This window comes from Carassius auratus, unplaced genomic scaffold (genome assembly GCF_003368295.1).
Source record: "Carassius auratus strain Wakin unplaced genomic scaffold, ASM336829v1 scaf_tig00000254, whole genome shotgun sequence".
Lineage (NCBI taxonomy): Eukaryota > Metazoa > Chordata > Actinopteri > Cypriniformes > Cyprinidae > Carassius > Carassius auratus.
The window spans coordinates 210,347-236,090 of record NW_020523286.1 but is presented as its reverse complement, the minus strand read 5'-3'; the positions used below and the strand labels follow the sequence as shown (position 1 = coordinate 236,090).

The 25,744-nt window shown below is 37.0% G+C and overlaps 1 protein-coding gene across 4 annotated transcripts in view; it reads right to left on the bottom strand.

Moving 5' to 3' along the window:
- pax7b (paired box 7b) overlaps window positions 1-21,577 on the bottom strand; it is a 49,448-nt gene extending 27,871 nt beyond the window's left edge. Inside the window, exons 1-5 of one of the 4 annotated variants that reach the window (XM_026241710.1) lie at window positions 21,025-21,577; window positions 19,812-20,047; window positions 19,458-19,587; window positions 19,033-19,161; window positions 3,162-3,358 (exon numbers count right to left, since the gene is read on the bottom strand). In XM_026241710.1, the coding sequence (XP_026097495.1) occupies window positions 3,162-3,358; window positions 19,033-19,161; window positions 19,458-19,587; window positions 19,812-20,047; window positions 21,025-21,130 (798 nt within the window). In that variant the 5' untranslated portion in view covers window positions 21,131-21,577. Of the gene's footprint in view, window positions 1-3,161; window positions 3,359-19,032; window positions 19,162-19,442; window positions 19,588-19,811; window positions 20,048-21,024 lie in introns of all 4 variants that reach the window. The other 3 variants (XM_026241709.1, XM_026241711.1, XM_026241712.1) reach the window with 3 other exon arrangements.
- Window positions 21,578-25,744: the final 4,167 nt, after the last annotated feature.

Genomic DNA, 25,744 nt, shown 5'->3' with positions numbered 1-25,744 from the left:
AGTGTTATCGAAATTACTTTTACTCAGCAAGGATGCATTCAACTAATTAAGGTTAATGTTGCAAAAGATTTATAAATATATGCTGTTCTTTTAAACCTTTCTATTGATTAAAAACGATCAGTTCCCACTATTGAGCAGGACAGCTGTTTTCAACACTGATAATAATACGATGTTTCTTGAGCAGAAAATCAGCATGTTAGATGACTGGATTCATGAATTTTTATATGTATTTTTGATTTAAAAAAAAAAAACATTTTAAATCTTATCAGCCCTAAAGTTTTTAAAGGTAGTGTATGTCAAAATTAGGTCATAGTATTTAGTTTAATGCATTATTCATAATATAATCTAAAAGATACAGGCAGTTTTCATTGTGATTATGTAGTGTGTCTAGGTTCCCCCTCCATCTGTTTATCTTCATCATATTTCAGAGTGGTCACACCACAACCTCAAACCTGATCCATGAACACATTACAAAGATTTCTTGTCTAACAGAGTTTGAAGTGACATAACTGTCACTGCCTATGAAATTTCCTGCAAATCTCCATTAATTAATTTAGTTTTTCCCTCTGGCTTTACAAAGTGCAATGAACCAGACAGACAGGCAGCAGTGCTGTAAGACCTGGAAGCACTTAGTCAGATATGGATCACTTCCTCTGATTTGTCATAAGGAGCAGTAAAACAGCAGAAGCATGAGTAAAGTGTCTGTGGTTAAGAATAACCACAGTGACAGACTGATGACACCTAATAGAAAAGCACCAAACACATAAATTAAAGCCTTTGACATCCTCACTGATCCATGCCTGACTTCCTCTGTTTGGCAGTAGGAACGCTCCCTCCCTCTCTCCCAGCTTCTCTCTCTCTCAGACATCTGGATACTGTGTCAATGCAGCTGCACACAAGTGGGTTGACACTGAGGCTGCGGGGTCTGCCAAAAGCCAAAAGGGTCAGACACCTTCCCCTCCACAAAAGCAATGATCCCAGAGCCCTGGCATCTCCATGTGAGCTATCTCGAGCCAGAGATCCTCACACAATCTGCTTGGCCTCTCAAGAACCAACTGCTGGGCCGTGACAGGGTTGAGAAAACAAAGCATGAGCTGTTGGGCCAAGATACTGAGGATGTGGTGGTTTCATATGATCTTTGAATGATCTTGGACTTTCCATCCAACATGGCGCCAAATTTTTGACAGCAAAAGAACATTTGAAGTTATATTCATGATTGAATCATCAGTTTTTTAAATCTAATTCAGCTCTGACATATGCAGGTCAGAAGTGATGTAATGTTTATGCACTTGTCTAATTAGCATCAGTCACCATAAATGCACAAAAGGGCCAAATGTCCCATGGGGCTCCTTTCACTGACATGGCAGAAAAAAATCTGCAGGATCTCTGACACTGCCAGCAAGAGATCTTCTCTTTGCTAAAAAGCCTGCCACAAGGCCACAATGGGTCAACTTTTTCCAAAATGGAGTCATTTTCATTTTGTCTGGGCACAAACATTTGACTGATTTACATTTCTGCATTTAGCAGACGCTTTTATCCAAAGCAATTTGTCAAAGAGCCAACAATATTTGTAATAACAAATACATTCTGATTTGAAACAAAAGTCATGAATGCTGCTAAGCAAAAAAGATGCTAAATGAAGTGTCTTCCACTTTATTAAGTGCTCAAATCACAGAAAGAGTAAGACATTTGGCAAGTCAAAAGGTGGTGAAGTCAATTTTGCCAACTAAAAAGTGGCTGAGAGGAGAAAGAAAGAGACAGCTGCATTTCAATTATGCAGTGATGTCATTCACTCAGCTTGGGACATACAGAGTTTACTTATTAAAACAAATAATCTTTTATTACAAAATCGAATAACCAAGACAGATTGACTTAACATGGTATTTCACTACACATTACTGCATTAAGGTAACATCCAGATCATTAGCATATGAAGACCACAAGCCCATACCATTTTAGAGGTGAAGCAGGCAGCGGGGCCTCGGTGAGCGGTCATATTTTTTACAAGCTCTTGATTGATTAATGTAACTGGTGGAGAGGGGTTCCCAAGAGAGAGTGTGGGATGTTCTCTGATATGCAGCAAATTTTACAAGAAGCAGTGGTGGGCTTGAAAGTGGTGGGAAGAAAAGATCCCAGCCAAAAGCTGAAGTGAGAAATCCATCAGGAATGCACTCTTGTTCTTTTTATCCCCCTCCCTTTGCTCCCAACAGCTGCTGCCATAACTCTACTGTATTTTCCCGCCTCTCATTGTTTCAACTATCCACATGGTTGACAAGCTGTCAGGACCAGCGGTGGGCGGAGCCAAAGTCCTGTGAATGCTCTGCAACATTTACATGCACTTTTAAAGTTCAAATGTAGTCAAGACTAAAACAAGCAATTCATCATGTAAATGCAATGGTCCAAATGAAATCATACCAAGGTGGTTTCTGCAACTACAAGTCTCAGTGTTGTGTGAATGCTGCAAAAGTCATAAGTGACACAAAGGTTTTTAAACGTTCAAATATTCAGTTATGCGCTGAATCACGTATGTCTTGACAGAGAAGAATGTAATTCGATTATGAGTCGCTCGATTATAACATACAACATTATTTTCTGTAATTTCTCTAAAAGATGACGTTGACATTTTGATGAAGTAAATGAAGCATGCATGGATAAATCATTCACAATATAAGATCGCATTAACACGCATTTAGTAAATCGATAGGGCTAGCTTGCATTTCAAGCCAACTTTGACAGAAGTAGTGCCATGTTAGCCACCTGATCGTGTTTCTCCGATACGGTGACAGGAAGAGGCCTGCTGTGTTTTTCTAGCGCTTTCTTTGAGACGAGCAGTTGCATTGTTACACGCGTCATCAATCAGAGGAGCTCAGTCCAGAAGATCTAGTGACACTTTAGAGCTCTATAGACCTCGAAGCACATAGCTGAACTCTTACTGAGCTCTTTTTGTGCCATCTACATCTCCAACTGAGAGCATCAGTTTTACGGGTACCATCCTTTCATAAGTAAACTTTGTAGATGAGCACAATTAAAAGGATAGTTCACCCCAAAAAATGAAAGTTCTGTCATCATTTACTCACCCTCATGTCAGTGCAAACCTGTATGACTTACTTTCTTCAAAAGAAGATACTTAAAAACTGCTTAAGTATTTGGCAGTGCCATACCTGTACTCTGGCCTCGGTGAGCTTGGTTCTCTGGGCTAGTTCCTCTCTGGTGTAGATGTCTGGGTAGTGTGTCCTTTCAAAGGCCTTCTCCAGCTCTTCCAGCTGCTCGGCTGTGAAGGTGGTCCGGCTGCGCCTCTGCTTCCTCTTCAAGGGCAGGTCCGGTTCAGACTCTACGTCCGAGCCGTCATCCATTCGACCTGTCATAGAGGAAAGATAACGAAAGAGCTGAGTGTGTTGTGCGTGGCATTAAAAAAGTCATGCACTTACCAGAAAGCTCTCTGTTCACGAATGCTGTCAACATACTGATATGATGTGTGTAAGTGAATGTGGACCCGAAACATGGATGGATTGCAGCACGGTGAAACGGATTCATGTGGCTTTCAAGCGAAAATTATTTCAATGGATAGCTATTTATATAAGCGAAGCTCTTGTAAATACAATCCCACATCAGTGCGAATCCGAGCTCGCCCCGAGGCCATAGAGGGGATAGTGGGGGGGGAGTTAATCTCCGCAGACCACCTTAGCGATCCTCGTATCGGTGCTAAAATGAAACAAAACTGGCACTTTGCAAATAACTCAAGTTTATTTCATTAAATGCCATTTGCGATCTTGCCGTCTTCAAAATAAGAGCGGTGGATTATCTGTCAAATGCAGCCATGTCAACTACAGTATTTCTGTTTGGTGGTTAGCTGAAGAAAAGATGAGAAACAATGATCCCAAATCTGATCTGATGCAAACCAGAGGTGTGTGGGTGGCAATTCAAGCCGAGTAGCTTAGTGATGAAACGAAAATGACACATTAGCTTATCCGTGCTGTGCGGAACAGTGACCTTTATACAGGTGTGTATGCATGATGCTGATAACATTGCAAATAATTGTAGCAAGAATTCATATTAATGAGAGTAAGTATGAAACATTGACAAGTATGCTGGCAAAAAAAAAAAAAAAAAAAAAAAACTCTTCTAACAATAGAGATTCAAAAAGATCTACCTATGTCCCATTCTTTAGTCACATTTCCATATATGACAGGGAAGATCTTACAGCCCATTTTTATCATTTCATTTGAGTTGATTCTTTATTTATTTCCAGTTTGGCTGGCACTGGGCTGATCCTTGAAAATCCCTTCAGCAGCATTGGGGGCCTAGCTCTGCAGACACTGGCCTTAATCCAGGCCATGACTTCCCGCTAAATTGAAGCAATTCTACATTAGTGATGGCTGAACCCTGGCTTCTTATTGGCTAATGCTGGTGTGGGCTTCCAAGACTAGCCCCTCTGAATAGGGCTGATTATAGAGGAGCCGAGTCGGTTGCACTTTGCCTTTCTAATATCTGAAGGGTGGGTAAAAAAATGTTTTTGTCACCATCTTCATTTAAAAGATCCTGATATTGGATAAAATGTCAAGATCTTTTATTTACTCTGTACTTGTAAAATAAAGATTCTTTATTGGTATTGATGGTTTCATTAATGACCTTTAAAATCCATAGAACACTTCCATTGCACAAAAGAGGGAAATGGATCTTTAGATTCAAATTCTTTTAACTAAGAAAAAATAGTTAAAGGCTGTTTATGGAATGTATCCTTCGAGGAACCCAAAATGATTGTTCTATGGCATTGCCCCCCACCCGTGGCATTGAACTGAAACAGGAAATCTGTATAAATGTCCAGCCCTATGTACATATAATTTAACAGTGAGCTTTCAAATACACATTCTACACCCTAAGCATCCGCTGTTTCCTAGTAAAGTACAGTGAGAACTGGTTTTTCAGGCCAGGTGAAACACAAGATGAATTTGAGAGGTAATTCAATGACATTCAATCTTGTCAACAACGGCAGATCTGTTAAATCCCATTCCACACCATAGGGGACAGCAATGAGGCGAGTTTGAGAAACAGAAATGCTTATACAAACTCTTAACATTTGGGTTTTTTCCCCAAGTTCCCAAGTCAAATTATTTTATTTGTTGGAAGGTTCTAGATTTTAAAAATGTAAAATGTGAAAATGTCATATTTTTATACCTGACATTGGTTTGCCCACAACAACAAAAGCTGACCAAGAGCAACACCACAGTAGAGAATGAATATGTTTGCACCTCTCTATTTGATTGTTGGACGGTTGGTTAGAACATCCCAAATATAGCCTCCAAACAAAAGCACAACAATGAAAGAGCCATCAAAGTGGCTTCGACTCCAGGCCAGCTCTGTCTTTTAATTAAACAAGGAATTATGGGATTAAAGGGAGGTTCTCATTACAGGCCACTTGAAGAGTCCTCTGGTAGATGTCTTTTTGTCTCCTAGAGCTCACACTCAGGAATTCTCGACGGATTACATATGGCCGTAGGACATGAGGCCGCATTAATTAAATCAATTCCTTTGCCTTTTCTTTTAAGATTCATTTTGCCAACACTCTCCCCTCATCCCAACATTCTGCAAAAATCATTCTGAAGTGTACATATATATTGGAACTCATGTTCTTTAAATCCCTTTGTTGGTTTTGGAGAGATTGTGACAAAGTGATTTGCTTTTGACTTGCCATGACGACCACTTGAGGCCAGTGCAGTGATCTATACTGATCATTTCTGTGAAAAGTGGCCACCACTTTTATTAAAGACACAACATGAAATATATTTGTTCTTCCCTACATGCAGCTAGACACTGAAGGGATTGTTCACCCAAATTTGAAAGTGCATTCATCATTTATTCACCCTAATGCCATTTCAAACCTGTAAAGCACAAAAGAATACATAAAGTATCTATATACAAGCCTTGGTGACATTAAGACACTTTTTTCAAAAACATAAAAAAATATTACTGCCCCAAACTTCTGAACAGCCGCAATCCTGCCACAGTTATCAAAAAATATTTGTTTTAAAACAAGAGATCCCCACATTTTTACCTTCAGACAGATGAATGAAAATCAGGGGGACAAATCTAAGAAACACAATTTGAGAAGCTACAAGCTTGATGCAGTTGCGCCTGCATGACTGATGAGTATTCTGCCACATCCCATTCTGCCCTCGTCACAACAATTACGATGTCATTTAGCTGCCATAACAGACAACCCACAAGCTGCTCCTCAGCCAGCCCTGCAGAGACAGATAAAACCTGAATAAGTTTGACAGCACTCTCCTGCTAAAGGTCAGCATCTCTCCCTCTCCTACTCGCAGTATAATGAGGACAGGATTATGGAAATGAAACAGACGCTGATGCAGATATGTGTCTAAACCTGGACCTCATCTTTGTCTCTGCGAGATCCCACGATTGACATGCTGGGTCCCATCACACGAATGCAACCATGGCAAGTACCCAGATCTGACGAATGTGCTGCGGCATAAATATAACAGAGTTTGACACATTTTGTCTGAGATGGCCTGGAGCAGACAGCAGCGAGAGCTTTTGAATAAAGGTAAATAGAGCAAAACTCGGTTTTAAAAATAAAAAGTGCTGTTCGCCAAACCACTAATCGGAAAAGAACAGGAACATTCCAATTACAACAAGACGACCTTCTTAAATCCATTGAAAAGTGAAAGGGACTGATAAAATGTTTTTATCTTAAATGTGAGCTCAATTAAAAAATTCCCTGTGAATTTTATTCCTTTATCCATGTAATCCTCCAGGGTTTGCAGTATTGTTCAATTTGTTTCAATGTGTCTCAATCAAAAGGATGCAATAAAAAAAAAACATGATTTTTGAACCAAACAAGTTAATCTGACAGCGAATGAGTGATGTTTTCCTTTCAAACAAACTCTGACAAGCACTGCGTCCCCAAATCCTATTATTTTCGGAACTCAAAATTGTCTCTTTGAATCTCATCAGTTATTAAGAGTGAATGTGCCCCATGGGATGAACCTGATTTGTAGCACTTACACATCAAAGACAGTTAATCAGGAAAGAAATGGCCTAATATATCTCGAATATGCATTTGATTGAAAGCCCTTTGGTGAAATTGAACCAAAAGAGTTGCTGTAACACATTCAGACTGATTCACATAGATCTGCTTCATGCAGCCAACCTGTCTGAGCTTTTTGTTGACAGCTGGGCATAAAACTCTCCGAGAGCATTTACTCATCGGACAGTGATTAACCGCTGTGGGTGAGGAGCGACTGAGGCCAAAGAGGAGTCATGACCACCCAACATAAGCCTTTAGACCACTTCCATCACCGATGAGCCTGTGAGCAGATGGGATATTCATCATCACGGCCACATTCAGACCGCTTTCTCTTCTGTGTTGTCTTTTTATTTTCATTCCCTCGTTCTCGCTCTCTCTCCCCTAACCTTTCCTGCCACAGTCTCTGTGTAAAGAGCGAAAGGGCCTGGGGTAAAGTGCTCGTCCACAGCTGCACATTCCACTAAGCTTAGCATGGTAGCAAACATTTAAACATTTGTCTTCATCAGAGTTGGCTCTCAAAACAACATTATACTCAGGTTGGGTCTGGTTTTCAATGTGGCACACAACTGGCCTCCTTGTTTCTGACATATGCACATCTGTGAGGATCCAGATTGATAATAACAGTATAGGTACAGCAGTGTCTGTCCCATTAAAAAAAAAAATTACTAGTTTAGACCCACATTCAAACTGTCAATTAATGAACTGTCATTTAAACATATCCACACTCTGTCCATATGTATAAAATACTAGCTATTTAGATAATTGTAGTCCATTATTTTACACATTCATTTGCACTTGATTCCTAACTATTTTTGTGTTTGAGTTGCAATGATATGAAAACTATAATTTTGCTTGTTTGCCAATGCTAAACTCACCTCCCCAATGCAAGGTGGTTCTGGGTGTTACCATCAGTGATGAACTGAAAATTTGACAACTGTGAATATTCAGCCAAAAAAAGGATGAGCCAAAATTGATGGTAGAATATCCAGACATCAGGGGGTATCAGCAATGCCATAGAAGAACCATTTTGGTTCCCTAAAGTCATTGATGAGTTAAAAAAAAAGAAAAAAAAAAACTTTTATTTGTAGTGTGACCTTTCAGAAATCTAAAGAACCAGTTTTCACTATAAGGAACCTTTTGGAATGTTTCATGGATGTTAATGGTTCTTAAAGTATAGGACTGGATTAATTTATCACTTTTAAATATGGCATACTGAACACCACAAGGAGTACAATTACCCAAATTTAAATAAGGGAACTTAATTTCCTAGTTTGATTGTCAAGTCAAGTCTCCATAATATTGTGGGCCTTACAGTAGATGACTCTTTCAATGTCAGTCAGATTGCTTTGACGGACTTATCATCCAAAAATCGTAAATATGATTTTTAAATCTCTCTTCAAAAAGGAACACCATTTTAGGAATAATTTATGTGTGTAGGATTGTATGGGAAAGTTGCGCTAATGTTTAATATCTATGGTTAGGGATTTTTACAAGCCATGCATTCCATAGCGTTTACTGTCTAACATTACTTTGCATCAATACACATTACACAATACAATACCAACACACACAAAAAAGTTTAGACTTGCTTTCTGCTCCATGTTCATTAATTTCTTTCCGTGGGATAAAAGAACACCATTGAAGAAGGGGAAAGGAGGGAAAGCGCTGTAATTTTGGCTCCCACAACAAACAATTAGCCCTCCTTTCTTTTTGTAGCATTCAAAAACATTTCAGAGAAAGAGATTGAAGATGTGAAGGAGAGGTGATGGGTGATGCTCTTGTATAGGTCTTGTCATCTGCATGAAGGCTAAGAGGGCTTTTTGTCTGCCGTGCCTGTGTGAGAGTGTGCTCACCTTAAACAACAGAGAGACTCGAGGGCCTCCGTGGCCTTTCAGGCCCAATAGAAGACGCACCTTAGGGGGCCATTTAAGCTTGAAAAGAGGCCTGACAACCCTGTGCAGCTCTGTGGGGCATCAATAAATGCTGACATATTGACTCTCTGTGCCCAAGCGCCACTGGAAAATTCTGCCTGAATATGAATCCATTTAATGGCAGGGAAAAGGGGGCGGCAGTGCAGAGAGACAGCGAGAGGGAAACTCTAAGGATGGCTTGTGTCTCTTGGGTTTCAAATGCTCTGGAATGTGGTGACTGAGAAAGAGTTCTGACAACAAAACTATAACTATTGACAGATAGGCTAAAGAATAGAGAAGAGAGAAGTGGTTAGGATAATAAGACCTACTTTAAGAAATCATGTTTTGCTGAAGTTATCAGATCCGCACAGAACATGAATGTGAAGATCACATCTGTTCTGCTGTATTAGCTGAACTTCACTGCAGTGCTATTTAAGAACGACTTCGAAACGGTTCTTAAAATATCTTTAGGCAATTAGGGAGGAAATTCTTTAAAGATATGTGCAACGCAGTCGATTTGTTGGGAAGTGCTGACTTAACTTGGTTAGTGGAAGAAGGAGAGAGGTGTTTCCGTTTACTTCCTGCCTCATTCTTATTTTTAAATTCGAGTTTTCATTTCCTGGGATTGAGATCTCGCTAATTGAGGTCAAAAGCAATCAGCACCATGGAAGTTAATCAAATATCTAAAAGGTGCGAAAGATGGCAAAATCAGCCATTTAAACTAGCATGCCCATAGCTTATTAAACTATAATGTGTGTGAGGGAAAAAAGACAGGCGCATAATTCATCCTTCAACACATTTAAGTCTGTATGAAAGATTTTACCTGCCCCACACAATATACATTATAAGCAGAAAATTTATTTAATTTACTCGTTCTCATCCCTTTCTCATCCTCATGTTGTTTCCAACTGATAAATAACATTTAACAAATAATAACAGAGAAAGGGCAAGTAACACACTGAATTAGACATTTTAAAAAAAACAAAATCTAAAAATAATTTATTGTGTATGACTTTTTTCTGTGGTATACAAAAGAAGATATTTTTTCCAAGTCAGTGGGGTACAATATCATTTTTGGTCCATTTTATTTAAACGTATAAGTAAAAACAGCTTAAACGTTCTTTCATATATCTTCATTTGTGTTGCACAGGGAAAAACATACAGGTTTAAAAAGATACATTTTCAAGTGAAATATAATTTTAAATGCTCCATATGAGAGACATTACAAGCATCTCTGACACAAAATGCCACTGGTAACATCACTTGTCTGCTCATTGTGTCAAAGGGAGAAACATTGGCCTCAGATAAAAGTTTTCTTGCATTACTGCAATAAAGTAAATTCGCAGAAAACTTTACGCTTCTCTGTGTGAGGCCTTCCCTGTAAATACTGAGGGTAAAACTGCAGCTGAACTTAATTCCATCCTCACAAAGATGTTTGTGTTATCATGGCTTTATGTCTTAGCAAACTACCATTTATTAAATGCAAAGCCTTTATCCGCTTTTCCCACAGCGGTGGCGTGTGTCTCTTCTCAAGATAAAACAGTTGCGTAAACAACAAAAAATGCTGAATGTCAATTTTACTACTGACTTAGCTTATGGGAAATAAATCTTAATATATCAATGTGAGCTTTAAGTGGACAGCCTAGGGCTTAAATACAAATGCCAAAAGTGAAAATAAATAATAATAAAAAAAGGCATAATCTTATTCCCAAAAGAAAAGCAGATCAATAATCAGAGATTAAGAAAAAGTGTAGTATATACAGTAGTGCTTCTTAAAGAAGAGTTAAGCTTTTCTTTGAGCGCTCTGTCAAAACGCAGACCCTATAACTTAAATGAGGTGCCCTGATATCTTTATGTGCCAATGTGGTAAACACAATTTAATGGAGGCAGTAATAACTCAACGTTGCAGAACAGTTGTTTTTAAATGGCAAATCTCATATCAACAGATGCAAAATACTGAGCAGCGCTTGCTTTTGTATACTGCAGGGTGAGAGAGAAAAAAAGGCAATGTGGAAAGAGTAGCCTGAAGAGAAACTGACAATGGCTGCATAAATAAGCCCATTAGTTAAAAATGTACGACAAGTGCCCTGTTTGAAGCCTGCGTGGGGAGAGGAGAGCGGGATAGACTCCCTCACAGCTGCCTGGCCCCTCTGCAGCTCTCACACTGCCCCGCACATTCAACATTTAAGTTGGTGGAAAAAATCTGAGCAAATTTCTGATTTGCAACACTCTAGGAACATGTTTATTGTCTTTGTGCAAGTGCAAAACACACACATAAATAAAGCTAATGAAGAATCTCGGGGTGAGGCTGCTAAAGAGCATAAAATGGGAAATTTTATGGCCATAAGTAGCGTGGGCTGATGGTGATTTTTAAGCCATTGGACCATGTTGTTCGGCACTAATCATAGGACTGATGCGGCACAATTTCCCTCCTCACTTAATTACTGTTACCGATTATTGGGCCATGCTTCTTTAGTCATCAAAACTGGACAGAATTTTAAGGGTATTTTTATGACTGCAGCATATTACGGAAACGCCACCTGTTATTCCTAATCATGGTCTTTATATAGTGAAAATCTATCTTCCACCATGAGAAATTGAGGGTTAAAAACCTTTTATGCTACTGTGCTGACTTTTAATCTTGTGTCAAACATCCAGTGAACAATCAAGCTCAAGTGACTAAATTATTGCTCAACGATCAAATCAACAATCTCATATTTTCATAGTACATTACATTTTCACAATAAAGGTCATTTCATCCCAGAGAGATTCATTAGCGGATATTACACTAATGTAAACAAAGTTCTGCGGTGAAGGCATAAATCAATTTTCACTATCAATTCAATTACATCTTATTCATTAAATACAACCTGCACAAAACACTAAATCAGCCACAGCTTATCATAAGTGTCACTTGTTAAAATCACTGCAGTAATGATGAAACCATGAAAATCACTTGTTTGTACACGTACTCAGTTTCTGAAAGACTTGTTTTTGGAGCTGGCAATGTGAAAGCCATTCAGGAACAAGTAAATTTTCAGCCAAAAATAAATTGCTTTTATTCATGTCTAAACAGAGTCAACATTGTGGACCAGAGGAGAGTGCAATTATGCTTCTCATGCCAGAAAGACAGCAGTGCATGCTTCTTCAACTTTCACTAGCCTCTTTATGGGTCCTCAGTAAATAACTCATTATGGACTTGAATACATAACATGATATGATGATTGTTTAAAGAGACAAGTAAAAAGGCTGCTTAAAAATGACACAGAGAAGAAAAGCAGATGTTGCAAATGAATTTAGTAGACAAATGTAAATAAATTAAAAAGTTTAATTTTAATTTTTTTTGTCTCATCAATTAGCATTTGAAAATTAAGCCATAAAATGTAGTTTATTTCATAGTTTAATTAATTTAGTCAGTTTAGTTCATTTTTTCCTATTTATTTTTGCAGTATTTAACCAGATATGACATTAAAAGTTACAAAATTAAACACACTGCCTGTCATACATTTTGAAAACTTTAAACCTTTACATGGTAGCCCTTGTAAAAGCTGCATTAAGACAAAATTCAAACCCTACAAACAGCCAATTTCAAGTCATTCACTTGGAAAATGCTCTGTTTAAAACGTCAAAAGGAGGGTGATTCTTTTCTCTTGCTCTTAGATTACCATATTTCTCTGGGGCTTGTGACACCTGCAGCCCACTGAGGGCGTGCAGAACATAGGACTTTACTTCAAACAGCCCAAAGGCTGTGGGTTTGGGTATTGACTGGGATTGAGCTTGTCCCAGCTTGGACCCTCCTACCGCAGATGTACATTAATGCAGGAAAAATACAAATCCGGGCAGCAAAAAGAAAGGCAGTTCCTTTTAACATGCTGTTGTCTAGCTTGATCGTGTCAGTTTGAGGGAGCCCATTCAAAGGTATTCATGCATCTGCCTTTGGGGAACAATGGCAGCTAGTTTATAAACTGTCTCTTTTGGCTGCATAAAGGCTTTAGACGCCATTGTTTTGCTCCTCTTAATAAACTTTTGGAGAAGTTCATCAACTTGCCTGAATAGCCAACACAGAGAGGCCAGAGACACAAAATAACAGACGGTTGGCTTTCCCCTTTTCTTTCTCCCTTTTGAAGTGACTATCTCTAAATCAGGAAAGAGGGCTGTCAGACACCAGAATAATTTTTGCTCAAACAAAAACCGCAAACGGCCGAAGGAACAAAAGTTAATTCACAGAAGAATGGAGGACTTGACTCTTTAAATGAATCTGATAAAGGTGCACTTTGAAACATAGTCTTAACTCTTCAACAACACATGGTAGGATTTGTTCCTACAATAATTAATGAGCTAAATGATAATTAATGGCCTCCATTATGCAAATCTTGAGGGGATTTTAGTCAGAGCAGCTTAGATTCAAGTAGGCTATTTTATTTCAAACTTTTAAGTCAACTAAAAACAAATAGCCTACTACATGGTGTAAATTAACAGACTTCCGGCCTGAAAAATATTCCACTGAAAGAGACATAAACATGCTTTTAAATTGTATTTATGCAACATAAATAAATGAAAGAAGATAAGTTACAATTTAAAACAAATAAACACAAATTGTGGCCATATAGGCTATTCCGACATCCACTTTCAAGAGCTCATTCCATTAATTTAGTCTACTCAGTGACCCTACAATGATAGCATTTATTTAGCATATTTGTACACCGACACCTGCAGTGAATAAACACTGCCTGAGCAAATTTCCATTTGCACAGACACTTATGTGGACCAAGACGTTTGAACATTTTCGCTCAAAACGTTATAAGATCTACCGGCAAAAGGTTACTTTTCCTTTGGTCTGTTTATGAGTGCCCTGAACCACGTTTGGCACTCCTGCTTTGTGGAAGGATTCCCTTTTGTTAGTTGATCAGTCTCCCATTGGGTCTCCAGACAGGATTCTTGGCATTTGTCGGCAGAAATGAAAGCAGGATTAAGGACTGGCTACTGAACACTCCATGGTAAAGGAGTGGGCAGCAATTCCCCAGATTCAACCCCCCTCCTCCACTTTGGTAACTCCTCTTTTCGTATATTTGTATTCCCTAAGAGGCCATTAAAGCAAGTTTGAAAGCGATACGAACAATAAGATCAAAATCAACAAGTCGAGTCCTATGTTAAACGTTTGCCAGTCTTTGCTTGTTTCTTTAATTTGAACACCGGGGCAATTAAAGCATGCTATATAAATTGCCATTTTGCCATTAATTCCGTGTGCTTTATTCCGTAGTCCTGTAGTAGTATGTATTCTGTGGTATGAAAAATGTTTCTTTAGTCGCTGGGAAGTAAAAGAAAAAAAAATAGTCATTCTATTTTTATTCTATACATTATTGATATTATTTTATATATATAGCCTATTATTGCTATAAAGCATTGGCTATTATGCCGGATAGCTACAAGTTTCTAAAGAAATTAGAAAATGGTTCGCAACTAAAACGTTTTGCCGATTTCTAACTTTAAAGGGAATTTTTAGCGCTTTGTTGGTCCACTGGACGAAACATCCACTTCTTTATATAAGGTCACCAAGAGTTTCGTGCATGCTCTTCCAATTATACAGGGCAACGTACAGCACTTAAGCGATGGTGAGTCCAGGGCATCAAAAACACTTTTGTGACATTACATAGGAAGCCCGGAGGCCAATACTTTTATTGGTGTCAGCAGGAGTTTTCCCTAGTCGTTTGTTCGTTTTGTTCTTCTGGTCCAACAGGATGCCCCCCACTCCACTGCACAGTGCAAATCTCGCTGAATGACATTGATTTTTGACCAACTAATTGTTTACATCCCGTATGTTTAATGTACGTGTTGTCAGGACTTAACTGAAAACTTGGTTTCATTTTATTTCTGGCGACAAATAAGGTGAGTAAGAAAGTGGATATGAGCTTCATTTTAATGCGAAGAAAAAACATCCACGTCTTCTGCAGTGGACGTGTGAATTTCGGCAAATTAAATGGAAGATTGTCCCTTTAACAAAAAAAAAAAAAAAAACGCAGATATCCAAAAGCCATTCGCATAATATGTTCTAGTAATATGTGCACTGAGATAGTCCTTGTCCCACATGGCAAGAAATAGTTTAATTAATAGACAGGCCGTCTTGAAAGCAGCACTGGCAGCCTGTAATATGATGAACTTCCATTGTCGTGGTGTCACCACAAATGTTTCCGATAAGAAAAAGCACCCAATGTTCAAAGACTATAAGCCTCTCAATTTCATCCAGACGCCTCTACTTTTCTGCACCTATTTTCTATTTCTTTTTTCTTCCTCTCTCCCTTAAACATCTGAAACACACAAAATCCTCATTGCATCTAGAATCCGCCCCAGGTTAACAGGTCAGCAAAGCTGTTGAAAATAATTGCATATTAATATTCTGTTCAAAGGGGCTTACGTAATCTTTCTACATTTTAAAAATGATTAACGTCAAATTTTATTCCTACAGACTGACTCTGATGACACGCTATATTTAGATACATTTAGTCGAACATTTACGGCTAATTTTTGTTGTAGGCGATAAAATATTATATAGCCTAATATTATATATATATATATATATATATATATATATATATATATATATATATATATATATATATATATATACACATACAACGATATATAAAATCATTATGTCAAAACTACCCCATAACGAATTCAAAGAGAGCAGTGTAAGAATTTGTAAAAGAAAAGCTGTCAAAATATGTAAGGAAAAACAGAAGGGCACTATTTCGACGTTTTCCGACATTCTATTCATTCCACGAATAAGGGACCTGGATTTGGCGCAGGCCTACTTTTTTATGAGCTTCGTCCTGGGTGAACGTTTGGAAAATAATTTCCTCAGCAAAGTGCAGGACTGAAGTTAACCAGCATGTAATTCAGTTACACTGCAAATGTTTTACAAAGCAACGCCGTTGATATTAAACAGGCGCTCTGGTGTCATGATCTCTGGATTAGCATATTTCACAGCATAGTCTCATCATTAGACGATGACCTAGCAAACAGATCGGTTATACAAACGCCAGACTTGTTCTGTTAATTTGCACCATTGTCACTGTCCATCATTACTGCCTAACAACAGTTTTATTATGCGCATTCTAATTCCAGCCAGCACTACGACTAATAACAGCCGGGAACTTTACACAGAGCAGTGCCCACGTTACAACATATTTTTAATTAATAGTATATACAGTGAAAAGAACAATGAATAATCAATCTCCATATTTGCACATAAACTACAGTTAAACGTATATGAATGAGTAGGCTTATTCTGTGAATATTGATTTATTTAGCTAATTAATGATGATGATGATGATGATGATGATGATAATAATAATAATAATAACATTTTACAAAAACGCTCCATCTCCCAAAATCCCAATAAAATGTGTTGGGTAGCAGTGTGGGGAAAGGGGAGGTTAATCCGAGTTTAACACACTGATGCAGAGCGCAGGACCGCGGCTGTGATGATTGTGTTATCTCTTCCCAACATTTGGGTCTCCCTCAATTTCAGCCCAGCCAAATAGCTGCGAGAAAGTGCAGATGGAGTGACTCTCGATGCCTGAGGAAAAATATTAATAGCTAAATAACTTCCCCATACTTTCACTAAATCTCTCTCTTTTTCTCTCTCTCTCTCCATTCCAGATGGATTTGTTTGAAGTGGTCCCCCGACTCATCCTATGGTCTCTTTTCTTCAAACGAGGCTTATTTCAAAGTCTCAAATATACAGTATAACTTTCGTTTCTCTACAAATATCTGGGAACTAGCCGTGTGCAAACACTTTTCATTCTCTCGATGTAATTGGCCTTTTGCCGCATTCTTAAAAGAACGCTCTGCCAAATGCACATATAGGAAAATTATATTTCACTTTATTCGATTTCTGAGTTTCCTCAGTCATTTTTATAACTCTTGTTTAAATGTGTTCGATTTCTCCAACCAAACAATTTATTTTCAGCGTGTTCACTGAACGAGTTCATTGCGTAGTGCCACCCCAAAACTGCTCAATTTTTCCACAATTGGCGTGCTTGGGGTCTCATTCTTTTGCCATGTGTTTGTGCGTCAAATCAACAAAAATAGACCAAAATACAATAAAACAATATTATCAAATAAATATACGAACAAGTGTGAGAAAAATGTCAAATCTCATGGAGTTGTGCCGAAGGCTAGCCAGAGAGGGTCGTTTAAAGATGAAAGCGAAGAGAAAGAAAAGGCTCAATTTAATCTGCTTTAAAACCTTTCAAAATAACGTTGTGCTTGGAACTCGGCGACTGAGAGCTGATTGGGGATAAATAAGTTTCTTACCATGCCTCTGAGCTATTACACCCATCTCCAACACAGCCGCTTGTTCAAAAGACACGTTTTCATTACGAACTCTAATAAGTCTTAACATTATTAAATGCCAGTTGGATGATCAAGTGAAACAAGCCCCGAGAAAAATCTTTTTAAGTCTGGAAAAATATTGCATTTTAGCCCCATCTCGTTTGCATGAAATCTTAAAGCTAAAATGTGAAAAGACATTTCACAAGATGTAAGACAAATGTGGAGTGAATTTGGAGATGTAAATAAACAATACTGATATTTACACAAATTATTCATAAATCCTAGCAGATATGCATGAACTCATCGGATGGAAATATTCATATTCTTAATGCACAGCGTTTAGGGCAATGGCAGAATTTTTTTAATCACGGATTGCCAATTTGTGTATCCGTAATCTAATAGCAGTACTGGCCTGTGAATCTGTGCACAGAGGTTGTAGGGTTTTGAATTTCGCGCGCGCGCAAGCACAAACAAACACAAACGTGTTCTAAAACACATATTTTAAATCAGTCGTGCACAGAGTTAAAAGCCGCTTTAAATAATGCAGAAAGGTATGCATAATCGGCATCCTTTTTATTAACACAGAAAAGCATTTACAATATTTCAAAACTGAACAAAATCAATGTGCTGTTTCACTTATTATTATATAAATAATACAAAATAAATGAAACGACGAATTTCGTAAAAATAAAGTTGAAATTACATACGTGTAAAAGACGAACAGGGTACCTCCTATATCTAAACCACCTCTCTAAACGTCAGCTAAGAAACACAATAGTGATTCCAAAAAGAGCAGTGGGCATTTCCAAACAAGAATAAAACATTTTGCACCCTCCAAATCTCATTCTATTCCAACAGACGATTCCATAATATTACAAAACTATCTACCAGCAGGGTGTATTGAATAATTCATCTCTTTATAGTTCCCCTCTTGGCCTTTTGTTAAAAGTTTTTCCCCCTTTACGGATTTTTGAATGTGAAAGGAAGGGTTCATTCCTTCTTTCGAAGCCTTGCTTTAAGGCTTTGCTTTGTAGCATAGATTCCTCGCTCCAAAAGAGCTTCAGTGAAGCAGAGATCTTTGGACTGAAGTTCATCTTCAAGTGTGAAAAAAAAAACACTGTCACACAACCGACGAATTTTTTTTTTTTTTTTTTTTTGTAGTGTTAGGCTACTTCAAAAAGTGTCTTTTGCTTAGTTAAATATTTTTTTCTCCAAATATATTAACATATTCTGGGCACGACTTATTACATTTAGCTAATATAGACAATTGCATTATTTATATAAAATGATTTTTTTTTTTAAATGAAACAACCTAAAATTATTTATATTATTACAACGTTGTTACTTGTTAACGGTTGCCAGATGGAAAGGTCTGTTAACGTGTGAATAAGCGTGCCGAATTATCGCGAGAACCAGCGGGCAATGTTGAACTTATGGACTGTAATTGATATTGATTGCCACATCGGTCATCTGTCAGTTACCGTTTTCAAGGGACCGTTTACTCAGCGTCAAATGAGTCTGTTGTACAAATAGATCAAGGCCTAAATACCATCCGTCAGAGCCAGTATAAATACACTAAATCAAATGATTAAAAGACAGAAATCGCATGGACGTCGAGCACCGACACACAAAGCATTAACGTGCAGAGAACACCCCCAATAAACTCAAGCGCAAAGTTGATTTCTACAAGAAGTCGCCTGTTTTTCTGCATAAGATTAAAAGAAAATTAAAATGAATTACCTTTGTCTCCAAGTATGCCGTCAATGCTGTGCTTAGTTTTTTTCTCCCCGCTGTCATCCTTTTTGTCACAGTCGTCCTCATCGTCTTTTTTGCCAAATCGCGCACGAAGAACCCGACTGATAGAACTTACTGATGGTATAATAAATAAATAAATAAAAGGAGACAGTGAACAAAATAAATATATTTGAGTTATAATAATAATAATAATAATAATAATAATAATAGTTTAATAATAATAAAGTATGTTAAATAAATTATATCCGTAATTTATAATTAATAGGCCTACATCCTAGTTATTATAAAATAACAGTAGTAATTATAAACTCATCAATACAAAATTATTGTGATAAAAAAATTATTGAAATTACTAGATAGGTGATGTGGACATGATAAAAAAGGGGGCTGCTTACCAGACGAGGCCTCACCTGAGGGAACTGTACTTCTGTCACACACACCGTCCTTCAGCAGTTTATCCCGAATCTCCCAGCTGAACATGCCGGGATTATCGCGCTTGTATTCTTCGATTCGTTTTTCCACGTCAGGTGTTGCCACCTGCTTTTGTGTTTGATTGAAAAGGCGAGACAATGTGAAGAGAAAGAAAAAAATAATAGAAAGTATGGGTGACAAGAAAAAAGACAGGAGAACAAATTTTAGTACAAGTTGTAGCGTGTTCCCTTTTCCTTTAGTTAGCTTTGCAAAATAAAAATAATAGATTCAAAAACCCATCATGCATCATGATAACTACAGAAATGAAAATAATAACAATGGGCTATACTTACTCTGGGTTTACTTCCTCCTATTGCTCCAGGACGGATCGAGCCAGTTTCTTGATACCGGCAGAGGATTTTGGACACACAACCGTGGGAAACGCGAAGTTGTCGGGAGATCACGCAGGGACGGATGCCGTGGTGAGCCATTTCAACTATTTTGTGGCGGATATGATTTGGCAAAGGCCTGCCATTGATGAAAACTCCGCCAAGCTGATTGACTCGACCTTGACCCAGAGGAGTTGAAACTGCAGTGAAGAAAGGGGGATCAAATCTAACTTTGGCTTGCATTCACTCAAAATTCAGACTTCCAGTTTACCCAATTTAATAGCCGAGGCTACATATTTTTTCCCCTTAAATAGGATTTCAAAGCAATAACGATAATAATTTATCTTTGACTATATGAATACCAAAAAACAAAGACCTCAGAGGTACTTTGAAATATAGAGCCACACTTTTTAGTTTAACCAGTCTAACTGTTACAAAATACAGTGATAAATAATTGTATTTATTGTTCTAAATGTAAAAAAAAAAGATGTTTTAATTTTTATTTGAATCTGGCAAATTGTTCATCATTTAGCCTACTGGTGTCTTGAGATGCGCTAAGAATTGTGTTTCCTGTCAATTAATGAAAGAAAATTTAGCAGACAATTATGCTTAAAATGATTTAACAGATCTTTCACATCTCTTGAGTGGTTCTCTCGGCCTGGATACGTTATGCTTCATTATTTGTATTTTTCTGCACTCGGTGTTGTTCAAATATTTTTCTTTAGTGTATTTTGGATTAACTTGCGACACTTTATCAGTTCAACAAACCTTACAATTACGGACAGGCTTTGGAATTATACATTTTATTTTAACCACTACAATAATAACAAAATAGCCCTGGAAAAGTTATTATTATTATTATTATTATTATTATTATTATTATTATTATTATTATTATTATTATTATTATTATGGTGCATATATGCACATGCGTCCTGTTCATCAAAATGCGATATATATATATATATATATATATATATATATATATATATATATATATATATATATTATAAAACTCGCCAATCGGACATTTGCCACAGCATATTCAGTCGAGAACTTAATGTACTCACAAGTGTAATATAGGCTACAGTTCAAACTCTTTAAAAACCTTTTAGGCTATATGAGATCTGTAGGCCTGGTATTATTTACAACAATAAATTACAGCAAAACAAAGTACACGAGCATCTGTCCAACCAACCTTCCAAGGGGAATCCGGTGCGGGGATAGTTCTGTCCTGGAGCCGGTCGCATCATCCTCGGTACTGTTCCCGGTAAAGATGACATTCTACTTTTAATAAAGGACGAGGCACAGTAAGGCTGATGTTTAAACTGCGAGAGCAAGTCCAGACTTGTTGATGAATGTTTTCTTAATGACTAAAATTCTAAAGTCCTCTTTTCAAAAAAGGGAAAATAATAAAAAAAAGTTATCCAGCCACACTATCGCGGGGATGTGACACCTCCAAAAAAATCAAACAGAGATAAACAGTGTTTTGTGCGGAGGGGGTCATGAGCAAAATAACTACCGCAAGAACAAGAAGCCGCGCGCGCCAGGGAGGGGGTACTCCAAACGCTCTCGAGTGAACAACGGTTACTTAATTCTTTGCAGTGTTTTCTTAAAAGGTCTGATAGTTTTGGATGACAAAGTCTGCTTAGGGGTTGGGAGTTGCTGAAGTGGATAACTTTAGCGCGCGGTGTAGGAGGGGTGTCGCGCGCGCCGATAGGCTCTTGCAGTCTTCTTTTATTCATGTGGGCATGAAGGGGAACAAGCAAGTTTTTTTTCGACCAATCACAAAAAGCAGAGGGTAAGACAAACACGCACGCACACGCGGAGTGCCTAGCTGTTCATTCACTTCATCAGATTGCCTTTGAGCAGAAAACAATGAAAACACTCGATCAATCGACTGCCATTTATTAACAATGCCTAAAAGTCATAAGCTAATAAAACATCAATTGTTGATATAAAATAATAACTATATATTATATAATTATAAAAATAATTTTGGTTTGTTTGTTTGTTTGTTTGTTTGTTTGTTTGTTTCTCATATAAAATTACCTATAGATAAGTGCATTATGTTCATTAATGTACTCTCAAATATTGCTAAAGCCTACTTGGCCTATATTGTACAGCCAAAACTGTGTAACTAAAATATGTTTTCCATTGTATGAACGAAAACACAAGCTTGGTTTACCCATTCCGTCAGTTAAAACAAATATTATGCCAATTAATTTGTTCTGTAATACCATAACAAACACCTTTTAATCTACGTACAGATAAACTAATAATGTTCCCTGTAGGACTTTTTCAACTTCAATAATGTGTTTTTTAGTCGGTTTAATAGTTTCAATTCAACATAACTCTTAAACATCTCTCCACAACAACCAAACAAAAGCAAATAAAAATATAAAATAAAAACTCATTACAGTCAAAAAAAAAAAAACATTAAGTTGAACATACCAGCACCAAACGAAAAGGCATAAGTGTCTTCTAAAAACCATTAACAAAATATCGATTTGCAAAAAAGTGGGGAAAACTATATTCAAATAATTAAGAGCCTCATAAATGATTTAATAACCAACAAATGGCCAGTCTTCATTTTTAAAATGTGAGGCTGATGAATACCAAATACATCTAACAATAATAATTGATAGACAATGTTAGTTATTGTGTTTAATATAATTACCATTCAAAAAGCAATACACGTTTCATAACATTTATACTTTAGGTTATTTATAACTCTCTAAATATGATGTTATATTTGAAAGATATTCAAGTGTCACCTGAAATAGTTCTAACGTTCTTGCATCAGATAATGATTCATTATAACACGTTCATCCATATGAACACACACTGACTAACATATACGTGTCAGGATGAATCTCATTAAATTATAACTTGTACATGATTAAGCACTTCCAGACCTACGATTAGGATTGTGGAAAGGGATGCATCAAACACTGGAATTCAACTTTAAGAACAGACAGGCGCTAAGTGACTTGAAAGCTGCGCTTTGTTGTTAACAATGGCATCGTTAATTTGTGTGCAAACTGTGCATTGCTTGTTAATATACTTCCACATGACTAAGCATGTCAGATCCCAAGGGACCGGTAGCTTGAATGTCTTTGAGGTCAGTGCAGGCGTCGGTGTACACTTGTTGGTACGATTTGTTTGGTCAAAGACTTCAACAAATATGTATATAAAGACGTATAGAAATTAGATGAAGCTAATGTAAATTCTAGTTCTTTAATTGTGCTCAAGCTTTAAAAAATATATCCTCTATTTTTTAAATGTATAGCTACTTTCGCAACCCAATGTTCTGGCAGATAATCGTTACTTTTGAAAATGTGTTTAATGAGTCCATTCACATTCATATTGCACATGCAATTTAAAAATATATATATTTTGTTCCGCAAGTAATCAGTTTAGTAAATTAAGTATGCTGCATGAAAGCAATACAAGTTTTTTTTTTCAGTTAGCCTATTATAAAACAAACATACACACACAGACACACACATACATCTCTGAAACTTTCAGAAAACTAAATGTTTCCTGAATACCCTTCTTTGACTTCTTTCTCTACAATAATACAAAGAAATCCACACGGCCTGTATGTAAATATATGTTGATGCACGTGTGCTCACCGTTGGTCTAATGTGAAAACCTTGCTGCATAAAGGTCTTCTTCATTTACGAATGACAAATGATAGGACTTGCCACTAGATGGCGATAAAGAACCAAACATGCAATTCTTCAGAATTCAGTTTTTGATGCAGGATTTTTATAATGTCCATAATACACAGTCAAGCAAAAAGCGTTGGCTTTTTACACATACACTGCCTGAGATTGCATGACTGAATATTGTTCTGCAATCATAGTTAACTATTAATTATATAGTAAAGGCTTTTAGAAATAGACACACAATCACCAACAACATTCACACACACACACACACACACACACACACACACACACACACATATATATATATATATATATATATATATATATATATATATATATATATAAATCACAGGTGTTGTAGCCCATTGCTGTCCTGTGGACACTAAAAAGAAGAGTAAGAGAAGTGAAAGCGTGGAGCTGTGTATCTGAAGCATGAATGCAAGAGAAGGAGAGTAAGCAAAGAGAGCGAGGCAGAGGGAAAGAGAGCAGGTGCACCACATCACACAAAGCCCAGCAGACTAAGGTTGAGTTCCATATGACACTTTTAGCATTGGGGCAGAATAACACTCCAGCTGGAAACGTTTAAGGGAGTTAAATCACTGGTTTGGTAATGACATTTTGTCCCCATACATCACTGAAAGCAAGGAAAGGAATGTCTGTGATAGTCCTGTCTTTCTCACAAGCATTCCTACCCACTTCAACAGTGCAGTAGCTTAGTTAAATTTAAGTGACGATTGTCTGAGATACAAAATAACTAGCAAAACAGGTGAGGTCTATTTTCTAACCTTTAATGGTATTAACTAATTTAAATAATAATTAAGTAAAACAAATATATATCTTTTTTTTACTTATTATGTAATACTATTCAATGTTTTTGTTGTTATTTTGATCTTTTTAATGAAAGAAACAAGAAAACCAGTATCACGGTTAAAAAAAAAATCAGCATAATAGAATGATTTCTGAAGGATCATGTGACCCTGAAGACTGAAGTAATGATGCTGAAAATTCAGCTTTGCATTAAATTAATAAATCACATTTTAAAATATATTCAAATAGAAAACATTTAAAGTTATTTAAAATTGTAAAAAGATTTTGCTATATGATTTTTTTTTATGTATTTTTGACCAAATAAATGAAACCTTGGTGAGCATATGAGAGTTTCCTTTCAGAGCCATCTTACAGATCTCTAAACCTTTGAATGGTAGTTAAGTCAAAACCTATTTCAGGCAAAAACACAAGAAAATAAAAGGCTTTGAAATAAACATAGGAGCAATATTCTGTCGCTATAGCAAATGGTTAATAAATAACTGTTGAACTGAGGTATCACTGAAGTAGAAGGAGCTGACAAAGTGACTCTGGTGTCCAAACACAAAAATAAACAATGAAGAATTGCAACTATTTTTGAACTATCATGCATTTAATTCAATAAAATATGAATTTAACATGTAAATGTTGCACTCTTTATTTAATGCAGCGGTGTTATTCCCTTGCAGTTAGAGTTGAAAACTCTCATCTCACAATAAAATAGTGGAATTTAAAGTTTGGTCCAACAACAGATATATTATTCTCTCTCCTCCCATCTTTTATTCAGACATAAAATGCACCATGAAGGCTCTCAGGATTCCTCCATATGCCAAGCATGTGATCTCGTTCAGGAGCACCAAACCACTGCACTATGAGCTCTTGTGTCTCATCCTCTCACACGATACCTCCCTTCTGATCAACTCTTTCATGTGCTGGTGAGTGCTGGGAAAGATGATGGGGGACATGAGTGAGCGTCAAAAGGTCGTGACCAGGAAGGTCATGGGGTGCTGCATGGGGTGTTTCTTTCTCTCTTAAACCTGAATACACTGAGACTATTAACTACTTACTACATACAAACGGGTCATGGGCAGGTATTTCTACTGATCATGGATTGATCTTAGATGAACAAACTAAGAAATGAGAATCAGAAATAAGTAATATGGGGGCATTTGACATATTTTGGATGAACTCTCGATTCTACAGGGCATATCATGTATATGATATGTCATCAAGTATATAATTATGACAAGTAACAGACTAGTTATTTGGGTCAAGGACAAATCTGATTGGCCATGAATGGGGAAAAAATGTAAACAATGCACTGTTATGGCCAATACCATAACTTAATCTTAAAAAAAAAAAAAAAAAAACTGTATGTGTCCTAAACTCCAACACGTTCTCACTCCAAACTGGTTA